We start from the raw sequence: 13769 nt of genomic DNA on the forward strand, positions 1-13769 counted from the left end.
GTCCGTGCACCAGGCCTTGTGCTCAATGCTTTGCCTGGATCGTCTCATTTGCTTTTCAGTAGCCTGGTGAGATGGGTACTACCATCAGACCCATTTTACAGAAACAGGCGTGGTGAACTTGTTCAAGGTCACACAGCTGGTCAAAGGAGCGACCAAGTCACAGGAGAATGTCCTGTGAATCACACGTGAGGGCCTAAAAGGGAGGAGTCTGAGGAATCACCTACGTCCTGGGGTCAGAAGGTAGGTCGCGGTCATCTCTGGGTCCCCAGGGCCTCGCACTGAGTAGTTGCTCAGAGAGCAGTAACCGCGGGGGCCGGGACCAGCTACATAACTTGTGGGCCCCAGTGCAAAATGAAAACGCAGGGTGGGGCCCCTCACTCAAAAATTACGAAGAGTTTCCAGACCGTGACAGCAGACCATTAAACTGCGCGCAGGGCCCTTTGAGCGCGGGGCCCCGTGTGACCATGAAGGTCCCACGTGGCTGGTCCTGCCTGGGACTGAGAATGACACCTCCCCCGACTCACCATCGACATCAGCACTCATCAGGGCGTCCTCTACCTGGGCCGGTGTCAGGGAGATGCCCACGAGCAACAGGATGTTCTCCAGGCTCTGGGCGTCCACCTCGCCATGGCCATTGAAGACCTCAAAGTAGCTGCGGAAGGCTGGGGGGAGGGGGGAGCGCCACGGGGTCACGTGAGGCAGGGACATTGCTTGTTGCTACCATTCATCCCACCCCTTCCAACCACCCTCCTGCCCCGGCATCCTTTAACACCATGGCTGGGAGGAGGGGCAAAGGTCACTAAAAGGACGACAGTGGAAGGCGCAGTCCCACTCACGCACTCTCCTCACTCTACTCTCTATTACAAGGTCAGGCCAAGGGTGCAGCTGGTGCACCAAATGCTAACCTCCTTAGCGATCTTCATTTTGTACCAGGAGAGCACACGCCCTATCGAGGGCACCCCTGCTATGTGCCAGGCACTGTGCTGGGCTCTTTACGGCCGTGTTCTCATATTAAATTCTTACGACAACCTCTAAGAGTCGAATGCGTGTTCCTTTTGTAAAGATAAGGAAACTGAGGCTTCGAGACTAGCCGGGCAGGTCTTTCTGACTCTTTGGCTTTGGTGCTGTGTGGTCAATTATCTGCACGGACGTGGCTTCTAGGACAGCTTGTCTGGACCAGAGCAGAGGGCTGGAAGCACACTGAGAAAATTCCAGAAAAGCACCAACTGATACCAAAGCCACGGCCTGGTCATAACGTGCGAGTGCCTGGCTTCTCAGCCCTCTCGTTACAGCAAAATGCAGGGAGAGTCAACAGGCCTAGAGAGACAGCTGGTTCCACCAGTTGACAATTAGCCGCGTTGCCCCCATGGGCTGAATTGCATCCCACCCAGATTCCTCTGTTGCAGCCCTAGTCCCCACTACCTTAGCATGTGACTGCCTTAGAGGCAGGGCCTTTAAAGAGGTGGTTAAGTTAAATTAAAAAAAAAATTTTTTTTTTTACTTTAATGTTTGTTTATTTTTGAGGGAGAGAGAGACAGAGTGTGAGCAGGGGAGGGGCAGAGAGAGAGGGAGACACAGAATTAAGAGCAGGCTCCAGGTTCTGAGCTGTCAGCACGGAGCCCGACGCGGGGCTCGAACCCACGAACTGTGAGATCATGACCTGAGCCGAAGTCAGACGCCCAACGACTGAGCCACCGAGGTGCCCCTTTAAATTTTTTGTTTGTTCGTTTTGTTTTAGATAGAGAGCACGCAAGCAGGGGAGAGGGGTAGAAGGAGAGAGAGAGAATATCTTAAGCAGACTCTGAAGTTGTCAGCACAGAGCCCGACGTGGGGCTCGAACTCCCAAGAGTGAGTTCACATGACCTGAGTCAAAGCCAGACGCTTAACCGACTGAGCCACTCAGGTGCCCCTGGAGGCGGTTAAGTTAAAATGTGACAGTAGCATGGGTCCTGATCCAAAGTGACGAGTGTCCTTACAAGGAAAGGAAATGTGGGAAGAGACACCAGGGATGCGTGTGCACAGAGGGAGGACCACACGAGGACACGAGGAGAGGCGGCCGCCTGCAAGCCAAGGAGAGAGGCCTCAGAAGACACCAAATCTGCCAACACCTTGATCTTGGACTTCTAACCTTGAGAGCTGTGAGAAAATAAATGCTCAGCCACACAGTTTGGGATACTCTGTTGTGGCGGCCCAAGCAAACTCTACAATTGCCGTGGGTGAGTCGCTGTACTTCTCTGAGCCTCGATGTTCCTATCTGTGAGACGGACAGAACAGTGCCTCTTCTGAGAGCAGTTGTGTTAACTCAGTGCCTGGCACATGACAGACTCTGAGGTCTGGCGCATAGAACAGACCCCAGGAAGGGGTCACGGGGAGCCAGAGAGCACTTTCGGGGAAGCTAGAAGGGGCCACGGCCGGCCACGGCTGACGGAGAGGGTCACAGACTTGGGAGAGGAGAGAGGGGCGGAAGGAGGACAGCCGTGTGCCCTCCTGGGGGTGGGGTGGGGTGCGGCGGGGCTGCCCTCACCTTCCTCCTGCTTCAGGGTGAGGTGGTCCTCCGACCTCTCCTCCCGGGTCTGAGACAGCTTGAGGAGGCCGCGCTCCTCCAGCTCCTGCCTGCAGAGGACGGACCGGGGCAGGGGCCCATGTCCAGCCACCCACCCTGGCCCGGAGCCTCCCCCAGGAAGCTAGGGGAGGGTGAGGGGGAAGGGGGGCACAGGGGAGGGCACCGGGAAGACGCTTGGGAAGTCAAGAGAGTCTCTCAGAGTGACCCCCGGTGAGGAGGCGGCAGGGGTGAGGGGCCATGAGGGGAAGGGACACACTGTGGGAGGGTTAGGAAGGGAAAAGTTGTCAGAGATGGGGGGAAAAAGACCTAGGTGTGGGGGAGGGAGGGGACCGGAAGTGAGGAGAAACGGAGAGAGGACACCCGAGCAGGAACAGGTGCAGTGACAGGGACGAGAGTCTGGAAGGGAGGTGCCGGGGACACTGGGACACGGGCTGTGACCTTGGGCGCCCTTTGCGGGGTGGCTCCTACCGTGCCTTGGAGCTGCTCAGGCTCCTGTCTCCGCTCGGCTGCAGGAGTTCTGTCCTTCTCCAGCCCGCGTCCAGGGTGGGGGGCGGCAGGGCCACCACGGGCCCTGGGACCGGGGTGCCCCCAGGGGCGGGGATTGACCCGGGGGCTGGCAACCGGGCCCAGGATGCCGGCGCGGGGGTCTGAGGCAGGGTCAGAAGCAGGCTGGGGGCTGAGCTGAGCTGGGTCAGGGTCCTGGGGGACTTCCGGTTTGGCAGGGCCCGGGCCTTGGCCGTCGCCCTCCGATGTGTGGCCTCCACCTCTTCCACCTCCAGCAAGCACTTCATGAAGCCTTGCCGAAGGTTCCCGAGGTTCGGGGCCCCTGCGGCCACCGTGGGCGCCTGAGGCTGCTTCTGCACGGGATTCAGGTCCCTCCTCTCTCCAGTGTCCCTCGTCTCCTGGGGGCAGGACACGGGAAGGGACCCGGGAGGCCTCCCGCCAGCCAGACTGTCCCACCCGAGCTTCTGCTGCCACTCGCGCTCCGGGCCCTGGTCTGCCTCTTTCCTCCATAACTGCCCGGGACGACGCATGCGAGGCGCCTAATAAATGCCCACTCATTCGTCCGACAAATCCAGCCACCTCCTGCGTCTGTCCCTCCCAATACAGGGATGGGCCGTCCCCAGTCCACCTCCAGCCCCCAGGCCATGCCGCACAGACTCCTGGGCCCTTTCTCCCAGATGAGACACAGGGCTTGCCTCACACCCTGTCCCTGAGGGTATCGGCTCTGCTTCGTCCGTCATTATCTTCCTAAAAAAAAAATCTCCCCCCTGACCAACCCCTCCAGCTACCAGCCCAGGGCTCTGCTCCTCTTTCCAAGCTCCAGAGTACAAGAGCAGCCTCTGACCCCCCCCCCCCCCGCAAGACGCACACACACGCCTACGTGCAAACACACGCGCATGCATGTGCCTCCACGTACACACTCACACTTACGCCTTCCCCAGCTGGACTCCAAATACCACAGCCCCTCCTTCCTCTTCCTGCCCACCTGTGCCCTCCCCACCCCCCACTCTGGGTCTACTTACTGGTGGAGGAACAGGCCCTGGTGTTGGCTGGGTCTCCACCCCCTCGACCCTAAACAAGGGAGAGACCCCGGGATGGCGGAGGGGCTCAGCTCAAGACTTGTCCTTTGCGCCGACCGTCCCTCCGCCCCCAGGACACTCAGATGATCCCTGCATCCCTCCGGCCTTCTAATCTCAGAGGGGCCCCTCATTCCCTCACACCCCCACGTGAGGACAAGGCCCTTAAAGCACAGGTTTGCAGCACAAAGAATTCTGGTGTCAGAGCTATCATAGAGATGGGGAAACTGAGGCCCAGAGGGGCGTGACTTGCCCGAGGTCCTACATCAGGTCAGGAGGAGTCAGGACTAGAATTCACCTCACTGGTAACTTACCAGAAGCATGTCCTTGTTGGGCCAGGGAGTGGGGTAGGGGATGGCATCAGGGGATGGCTTACCCTCCTTTTGGGGGGTCAGGTCCTGGCGTGGATGGTGGGAAGGAGTTGGCCGTCTTTTCCTCCAGAGTTGCCAGGGGCATTCGGGGCCCTGCCCCCTGAGAACTGTCCTCATGTCCCCCTGGGCCAGGCTCTGGCAGAGCCCCCTGCGGCCTGATACATGGGGTGTCCACCTCCTCGGCGGGCTTGTCTCCCAGTTGCTGCCCACGGCTGTCCGAGGTGCAAGAAGCCTTCACCGGCTGTCCTATGTCTTCCCCATTAGCTGCCTGGTGACCTGGGGGAGGCCGCCACTCTGGGTCCTGCCAAGGACAAGGATACCAAAATGAGGAGTCCCATCCTGGCTCCCAGGTGAATTCCACACTCACCTGGAGACCAGTTATCACAGGCTTAGTCTCATCCAGGCACTGCAAGCGTCCTCTTACTGTGTGCTCCCAGCACCCCTAGAAAGCAGCACAGATTCTCGTGTTCAGGGATGAAACGCTGGGGCCTGTAGGAGTCATGGCCCACCCAAAGTCATAGGCGTAGAAGGGGAACTTGGAGGAAGTGAGGCAGTTCCCTTTAAACAGGGTTTCCCTGGGGCGCCTGGGTGGCGCAGTCGGTTAAGCGTCCGACTTCAGCCAGGTCACGATCTCGCGGTCGGTGAGTTCGAGCCCCACGTCAGGCTCTGGGCTGATGGCTCAGAGCCTGGAGCCTGTTTCCGATTCTGTGTCTCCCTCTCTCTCTGCCCCTCCCCCGTTCATGCTCTGTCTCTCTGTCCCAAAAATAAATAAACGTTGAAAAAAAAAATTTTTTTTAAACAGGGTTTCCCGAGGAGGCTTCAGAGTACAAGAATCCCTAAAAAAGGAGTTTTACGTCAACTGATACAGGACTTATTACAAAGTGACTTATGATCAACACAGTGTGATACCGGAATGAGGACAGAGAGATAAATGGAACAAAGAAAGTCCAGAAATAGGCTTCCACATGCATGTTCAACTGCTTTGCAACGAAGGTACAAACCCAGTATGGAAAGGAGTCTTCAGTAAACGGCGCTGGAATGGATGGATGGCCGCACACAAAAAACTGAACCACTGTCTAACACGCACGCACGCACAAGGATTAACTCAAGACGCATCCTGAAATGTAAATGTTAAGCCTAACATGAAAAAATTCTTGAAGAAAACATAGGAGAACTTCTGATGTGACCTTGGGTTAAGCAAAGATGTCTAAGAAACAACACCAAAAAATCAAGCCCTGACGAAAATATTGATACATTCGGCCTTATCAGAATTCAGAACTTCTATTCTTTGAAAGTCACCTGTAAGAGAATGGAAAAGACAAGACACAGACTGGGGGAAAGACATTCGCCAATCACACATCTGATAAAGGACTTATGTTCAGAATATATAAGAACTCTCCAAACTCAATCAGAAGAAAAGAATCTGATTTTTTTTTAAGGCAGTAAGTGAAAGGACAATGCACAAAATGGAAGGAAAAAAGTGTGTAAATCGTTTGTGTCATAAGAGTTTAGTATCCACCATATATAAAGAACTCCTACAACTCAACAATAAGATGACTAGTCCGATGAAAACAACGGGCAAAGCATTTGAATAGACATTTCTCCAAAGAAGATATACAGGTGGCCTAGAAGCGCATTTACAAATGGTCAGCATCGTTAGTCATTAGGAACACGCAAACCCAGGCCACCATGAGAGTCCCCGAGGCACCTATCAGAACACTTAAAATTAAAGACCGGCCCTACCAAGTTTTGGGGAGGATGCGGGGCGGCTGGAATTTCAGTACGTCTGGTGGGGATGTAGAATGGCACCACCACTTTGGAGAAGACTTTGGCAGGTTCTTAATGAGCTCCACATACGCCTACCGTATGATCCATTCTACTCCTAGCGATTTCTTTGCTCAAGAGAAATGAAAGCCTTTGTTCACGCGGACACGAAACGTTCGGAGAAGTTTTATTTGTCATAGTCAAAAAGGGAGAACAAACCCAATGTCCGTCGGTAGGTGAAGGGATGAAGACAGGGAGGTAGGGGCCTACAACGGAATATCGCTCAGTAACAAAAAGAATGAAGAATTCATACTTCAACAGCATGGCTGAACCCCAACATCATCAGGCCAGGTGAAATTCGAGGAAGTACAAACAAACCCATAGAGACTAAGAAGCAGATCAGTGGTGGCCTGGGGATGGGGTGGCGGAGGGGCAGAAAGGACTACAAAGGGGCCTGGGGAAGTTTTAGTGGGGGGGGGGGAGGTGACAGATAAGGTTTGTTTTCTTGATTGTGGTGCTGGCTTCATGTGCACCAAAACATCAAGTTGTACAGTTGGAGTATGTGCGAGCGTGTGTCCATTATACCTCACTGAAGCTTTAAGGAAATAATCTTAAAATGAAAATAAGTGAAAAGGTATTTTGTAGTCAAATGAGTTCGAAAAAGGCACCGCGCTCTAGTCATCTCCTGCGAGGTCCCACAAAAGCTCGGCCGCTGAGAAGCAGCTTCTAGGATATCCTAGCGTGAAGAAAACTTTGAGCTTTTTAAATCCAACATGTGCCCATTCTTATTGTACACGTAACCCCCAAGTCATCCCTGCCTCCATCACCCCTTGACATACTGTGGGGCCACTCCAGAAACAGGTTGTAAAGGCTTGCCGTGGGCGATCAAGAATATGGAGAATATCCCAGTGACCCACACAGACTGGGCACTCGACATCGCCAGGGCACAGAGAGGAGCAGACACGAAATGGGGGGGCCCCGGGAGGCTCCTTGGTCTCCCCCAGAGAGCAGCCATTCTGTGCCCTCCTGTCACATCTCCGTGGACATTACCTGCTGGCTCTCGGGGGCCTGACCCTCCACCATCCCTGGGTTCTGATGTCTCCCCGGTTGGTCCTCGGTCTCCTTCCCTGAGCCCTGTTGCTGCTGCCCTTCCTGTGCCGCGGGGACCCTGGAAGGCAGCACCCCCAGCTCACTTCCTGGCTTGGCCTGATCACGGCCTCCTTGCCGCAATCCGGGCCCTTGCTGGGGTGCCGGGGTTGACTGCTTCTTCCTGGGGAGAACGACAAAGCGACACCTCAGCTCCTGGATTGGGCCATCGTTTTATATTCTTAGACTCCTTTGTATTTCCCAGAGCGCCCGTGCAGGACTAGGCACACCATAGGTGCATACTTAATGCTGGAGAGAATGAATGGAGGACTGACATGAATTCCCCAAATCCCAGATACTATGATCTCAATGTTTCGGGGCGTTAGGATTTTATTATTGTTGTTGTTCAGAATAAAAAGAAACATCAGGGGTGCCTGGCTGGCTCAGCCGGTGGAGCATGTGACTCTTGATCTCAGGGTTGTGAGTTCGAGCCCCACCTTGGGTGTAGCGGTTACTTAAAAAATAAAAGAATCTTAAAAAAAAGAAAGAAAGAAAGAAAAGAAAAAAAAGAAAAATCAGAGAGAAGAGAGATTGAGGGGCTTGAAGGTTTGAGCCTAGGCTCATAAAGCTGAAGGAGACAGCTCAGGGTTTCAGTCTGTGCCGGTCTGATGTCACTTTCATGTTCTGGAGTATTTCCCCAGGTTTCTTCCTATGGATGTAACATGTGTATTTCTCATGGGGATTTAGTTCATTACCATCTTCAAACAATTGCCTAATTTTACACAGTTACAATTATGTTTTGTGTACAGTTTTGCCATCTTTTTTCAATGATCGTTTTAACCTAATTTTTTTTCCATGCCAAAACATCTCTCATACACATGCCTTTTAAGTGGAAGTAGAAAGTTCCATATTCGATAAATAAGCATATTCGACTTTACCATTCCTCTGTAGTGGGTATTTAGGGCATACTGGCATTTCCAGCATTTTTAGCATTTAAAATGACATGGCAGAGGAAAAAAAACTTGCATAAAACTTTGCCCGCGTCGCCAATTACTTCCTCAGGGTGTATTTCTAGACATGGATGAAGGTAAAGGTATTTTTAAGGCCGTTGAAACAAATGGCCAGGTTGTTGAACAGATGTGTTGAAATGGTTTCTATTTCTACCGGTTCCCATCTGGGCGGAGGGGGGCTCCGACCTAGCTCTGCTTCATTTCCCTAACTTTCCATGTAGAAGAGATTATTCAGAGGCTTTTGGTTATAAGCAAATTAAAACGATATGCTGACTAGTCTGAACTATTCCTATTTCTCAAATCTTTCCCTTTTTGCTTCTGTCTGTTTCTCTTTCACTTTCCTCTTTTGAAAAAGATTACACTCTGGGGCTCCTGACTGGCTCAGTCGGTGGAGCATGGGACTCCTGATCTCAGGGTTCTGAGTTTGAGCCCCACGTTGGGTGTAGAGATAACTTAAAAATAAAATCTTTAAAATATAAGAGTCTCATACTCTGGTTTCTTTTCAGATCTTATAAATCTTTTGCCTTTTAAAATAGGAGTCTTGGGGCACCTGGGTGGCTCAGTCGGTTGAGCGACGGACTTCGGCTCAGGTCATGATCTCATGGTCTGTGAGTTCGAGCCTGGCTCCAGGCTCTGTGCTGACAGCTCAGAGCCTGGAGCCTGCTTCAGATTCTGTGTCTCCCTCTCTCTCTGACTGTCCCCCCCCCCCCCCGTTCATGCTCTGTCTCTCTCTGTCTCAAAAATAAACATTAAAAAATTTTTTTTAAATATGAGTCTTACTGTAGACAAGGTAAAAATACAATATTTAGAAAATAGTAACAAGAATGCCATGTAAATGTGTGTTTCTGAGTCTCAACCTCTCTTTTGTTCAGTCTTCCATTAATTCGGTGAACACATGTTTATTGAACATCTACTAAGTGCCAGGCACAGTCCCAGCCATGAGGGATTTGAAGCAGAGCAGGACACATCAAAGAAGCTTGTGGTCCAGTGGGTCTAGAAGCCAGTGCAGATGGAAGGTTCGGGAGCGATGATGTAGCGGGATTTGTGCCCCCCGTGAGAGAGAAGATTAAGGGCGTATTTGCCTTAGGCTGGGAGTCCTGCCTCGTCCCTGTCCCCCAGGTGGCTCACAGAGTTCTCTCCCAGACCTTCTTTAAGAAGTCCCCAGCTCACCCCGGTTCTGCCGGCTGCCTCTGCTCCTGGGTCCTGAGCTCCCGAGGCCCTTCCTCGGAGGCTGCGCTGTGTTCTGGTCCCTTCTCTGGCCCCCCTGGGGCTGATGAGGGCTGCTTCCCACTGCCCATCCCTGCAGCATCTGGAAACGCAACCTGGAACAGAGATGCCCATGCGCTAGCCCAAGGGTTGGCCACAAGTACCCATTCTGGAGGGCTCCTCCCTCTCCTTGGACATCGTCCAGGCCTCAGGGACAGGGACATCCTGTGCTGACTGCGGAAGGCGCTGCAGAGAGGCGAGGAGGAGGAGGAGGAGGAGGAGGAGGAGGAGGAGGAGGAGGAGAAGGGAGAGGTGCAGGAGAGGGGAAGGGGGAAAGGGAGGGGGAGGAGACAGGGAGCTGGAGAGAGTGGCTAGGCGTAAGACCTGGCCCAAGCCAGCAGCGCTAAGGGCTCTAGCAGAAACCTACAGTCCGGGGTAGCACCTGAGCCAAGGGAACCCCCTGAGGACAGCCTGACGGAGCCCCCTGGGGGACATCACGACCCTCAGAAGATCCAAGAGAGGCTTCCACAATTTCTGCTACTTCAGAGGTCAGGCTCTGGAACCGGATCTTGATGCCCATCTTGGCCTATCAGTCCCTGGCTGAGCCAGTGACTGGAGCCAGCTCCGACCCTCACCTGAGGCAGCAAACTCCAGACGACCTGCCTCAATCACTTGAGGACAGTTGTTCTAATGCAAGGTCGAGCCAACACTGAGGACACCTACGCTCGGGGAGGCAGAGTCTGTGCCCCAGGCAGTGGGGCTCAAAGGGGTGCCATGGCCCGCCCAAGGTCATATGGCTGGTTACATAACCGGACTGAAACCCATGACTTTGTTTGTTGAAAAACAAAAAAATGAGGGGTAGAGGTGGAGGAAGCCCTGAACGCTTGCCCCAGCCTCCTTCTAAGACCGGCCCCCCCTACCTTCAGGCGTTCTCCCTGCCCCCGAGGGAAGCCGTGATTTATAACAGAAGCTACAGGGAGAGGGTAACACTTCGCCCAAGGGAATGTTGACTTCTTTTTTTTTATGGTGACATTTTTGGCTCTGGGGAAACCAGATGGGAAGGAGGGCTTTGCTTTCCCTGTGCTCTTCAGTTCATGCCCCTTGGCACCTAAAAGAATGGCTGGAAAGAGGCTGAGGGGTGTGATGGAGGCTTAGGATGCAGGCTGAGGGCTGGGGAGGGTCGTGCTGGAAGCCTTGAGCAACTGTCAGGGGACTGGAGGGTCTAAAGGGAGCTGGGGGCACACAGCAGAGTAAATAGGAACTCTGGTTTTGCTCACCCAGCATCTATCCTGGTAAGAGAAGCCAGTGGAGTCAAGTGAGTACCACCTCTGGCTCCGTTATACCAAGAGATCCAGGCCACTCTGCTCTGCCACGGTGACTAATTCAGGGATGAGCATGTGACCACGATCTGGGCCAGTCGCAGTGATACCAGAGACTTCCTTCAACTATTGCAGAGAGGCTGTCTTCCTGTTGGGGACGCTATGCCAGAGGACGTAAGATGAGAAGATTTTAACCCGAAGTGGCCAGGGCAATCCTTGCCACCTTTCAGGAAGGGCCTGCCTGGGAGTGTCACACTGGAAGGCAGAGCCAACAGACACTCATGTAGCACCTTGATCCAGCCATACCTGAAGCACACCCGGAGATTTGTCATCTACCCAAGCTGACGTAGGGAAGGGTGCCGGCTGGGAATAGCAGGGTCAGAACATGAGGTGCAGGGCCCTACCTGGCTGATTTCTGATATGGTAGGCTCAACACCAGGCCTCTTGCTGGTGGTGCTCATGCCAGGACTTGGCTGGGCTCCTGGAGCCTGGATCCTTCCCTCCGTGTGCATCTGGGCGTTTCCATTGTCCATTGTGCCACAGCCAGTGAGGGTGCCAAGTGAGGGGCATCAGTTGCTGTGGTCCCACAGGAGAAATCCAATCAAAGTTCCACCAAGGTCATTACCTAAGCACTCTTCAGCAGCCCACCTGGAACCTGTGATACAGAGAGCCTGGCTCAAGGGAATAGTCAGGGCCCGGCCCACACCGGAGAGGGATGCAGCGGAAACAGAGAGCTAGCCACACATTCATCCTGATTCTCACAGTAACTCTGAGGAGCAAAGTCACTGGCCCAGGGTCCAATGCCAACTAGGCCACAGAGCAGGAATTAAACCGTGGGCTGTCGGATCCCCAAACACACGCACTTTCTCCTACCCCGGCATTTCCTAATGGGTGCTCTTTGGTCCTAATATTGGTCCCATGAGGTACAGCACACACACACAAAAAGAGTTCTGAGGCCAAATGCATTTGGAAAGTGCTGAGTTAAAATAGAATAGGCTCTGGGGCCCCTGGGTGGCTCAGTCGGTTAAGGGTCCGACTTCGGCTCAGGTCACGATCTCGCGGTTCGTGAGTTCGAGCCCCGCGTCAGGCTCTGTGCTGACGGCTCAGAGCCTGGAGCCTGCTTTGGATTCTGTCTCCCTCTCTCTCTGCCCCTCCCCTGCTCACGCTCTGTCTCTCTCTGTCTCTCAATAATAAATAAACGTTAAAAATTTTTAAAAAAATAGAATAGGCTCTGTGCTGCAGAACTTCTCAGAGCCTTCAATGTGCATGTTAAATATACATTTTAAAGAGTGCCCCAGAATGTCACGGCTGTTGCTGCTATAGATGAAAACTCCAAGTTCTTCTTGGGGTTAAGGAACAAGAGCTGAGAACATCTGTCTCGGGAACCCCAAGGTCTCCAATAGCAACATTTAGTTCGCCAAAGCACCCTCCACCCTGCCCCGGACACATCCCTTTCTTTTTTTTTTTTTTTTTTTTTTTCAACGTTTATTTATTTTTGGGACAGAGAGAGACAGAGCATGAACGGGGGAGGGGCAGAGAGAGAGGGAGACACAGAATCGGAAACAGGCTCCAGGCTCTGAGCCATCAGCCCAGAGCCCGACGCGGGGCTCGAACTCACGGACCGCGAGATCGTGACCTGGCTGAAGTCGGACGCTTAACCGACTGCGCCACCCAGGCACCCCCGGACACATCCCTTTCTAAAGCCTTTCTTGGTGTCTCTCCTGCCTCTCCCACCCAACCTCTTATTAGGCTGTTTCACCACCCCCTACTCAAACATGTTTCAACCTGAGCAGCCCTCCCACAATCCTAATCCCACAGACCCCCAGCCTCTGTGCCCACATCCCACTTCTCTGTCTCCCCAACAACCCCCACCCCCCCAACCACCATTCTTCAACCTCCCACCTCTTCTCCAAGCTTCTAGCCACCTCAGCCACCTCCAGCGTCTGGATTCCTCTGAGGTAACATTAACACTATTTCTATGGCTGCATCACAGACCCCTTTATACTGTTGACGATTTCTAAGGGTAAATCCCACCCCCCCCCCCCGTGTGACCCCGGAACCTTAAAGATCTTGATGGTGCTTTCACTTTAAACCAGGGCAGGCCAGCCAACAGACACAGGAATCTTCTATTTGCTGGGGGCGTTTGCAGGCGGTGCTCTCCTAAGGGCTCTGTGGGATCACTGGGTTCAGCCCTGAGGCTCAGAGGAGCCCCGTGTCTCGTCCAGCGCAACTCAGCTAGTCTGCAGAAGATCTGGATTCAGCCCCAGGCCTGTGCGGCTCCCGGGGCCGCGTGTCTCACCGTCTTATCTCGCATCCAAAGAAGCTCAAGCCACTTACTCGTCTACCTACGTAACCAACAGCTGTTTAACAGACACCTGCCCAAGCTGGGCACGGCACCAGGTCCTGAGGATGCGCTGGCTGTTCTGAAGGCTCTCGCAGTGTACGGGGAGCACAGAGCAGGTGCTCCCAACAGCCACGACCCCCAATCCCCACTCCCTCCTCCTTTCCTCCCACCCCTACCTACACCCCGATCCTTCCTGCAGCTAGGCCTGCGCCCCTACAATGCAGACGAGACCTCCATCCCGTGGGGCGCCCGCCCCAGGCGCAGCGCCCTTCTCCCCAAGGATCTAGTCTCTCGCTTGGCACAGGGAGGTCAGCGCTGTGACCAAATCCCTCCCTCTGCCCTGGAAGTTCCTTGCTCCTCCCAGTCTCTCTCCCATGAGGGCCCCCTGCACATCCCCCTTTCCTCCGGGCATTCCCGCCCCAGGGGTGGATGACCCATTTGGAGGACCGCCCTTCCAGACCCCTCGAACACGCCCCCCATTGTCCCCTGTCTCCACCTCAGAATCCTCAGGCCCCGGCATTCCACA

General features: G+C 54.0%; 1 protein-coding gene across 8 annotated transcripts in view; it reads right to left on the minus strand.

Annotated features, from left to right (window-relative positions):
* SPATA21 (spermatogenesis associated 21) overlaps nucleotides 1-13769 on the minus strand; it is a 36081-nt gene that overhangs the window by 17514 nt on the left and 4798 nt on the right. For 3 of the 8 annotated variants that reach the window (XM_023258186.2, XM_023258180.2, XM_045035150.1), the window contains exons 1-10: nucleotides 13237-13704; nucleotides 12960-13139; nucleotides 11304-11554; nucleotides 9545-9696; nucleotides 7329-7548; nucleotides 4520-4815; nucleotides 4090-4138; nucleotides 3032-3465; nucleotides 2525-2613; nucleotides 525-662 (exon numbers count right to left, since the gene is read on the minus strand). In XM_023258186.2, coding sequence (XP_023113954.2) covers nucleotides 525-662; nucleotides 2525-2613; nucleotides 3032-3465; nucleotides 4090-4138; nucleotides 4520-4815; nucleotides 7329-7548; nucleotides 9545-9696; nucleotides 11304-11432 — 1507 coding nt within the window. In that variant the 5' untranslated portion in view covers nucleotides 11433-11554; nucleotides 12960-13139; nucleotides 13237-13704. The other 5 variants (XM_045035154.1, XM_045035152.1, XM_045035153.1 and 2 more) reach the window with 5 other exon arrangements.

The sequence above is a fragment of the Felis catus genome, chromosome C1 (assembly GCF_018350175.1).
Source record: "Felis catus isolate Fca126 chromosome C1, F.catus_Fca126_mat1.0, whole genome shotgun sequence".
NCBI classification, from domain to species: domain Eukaryota; kingdom Metazoa; phylum Chordata; class Mammalia; order Carnivora; family Felidae; genus Felis; species Felis catus.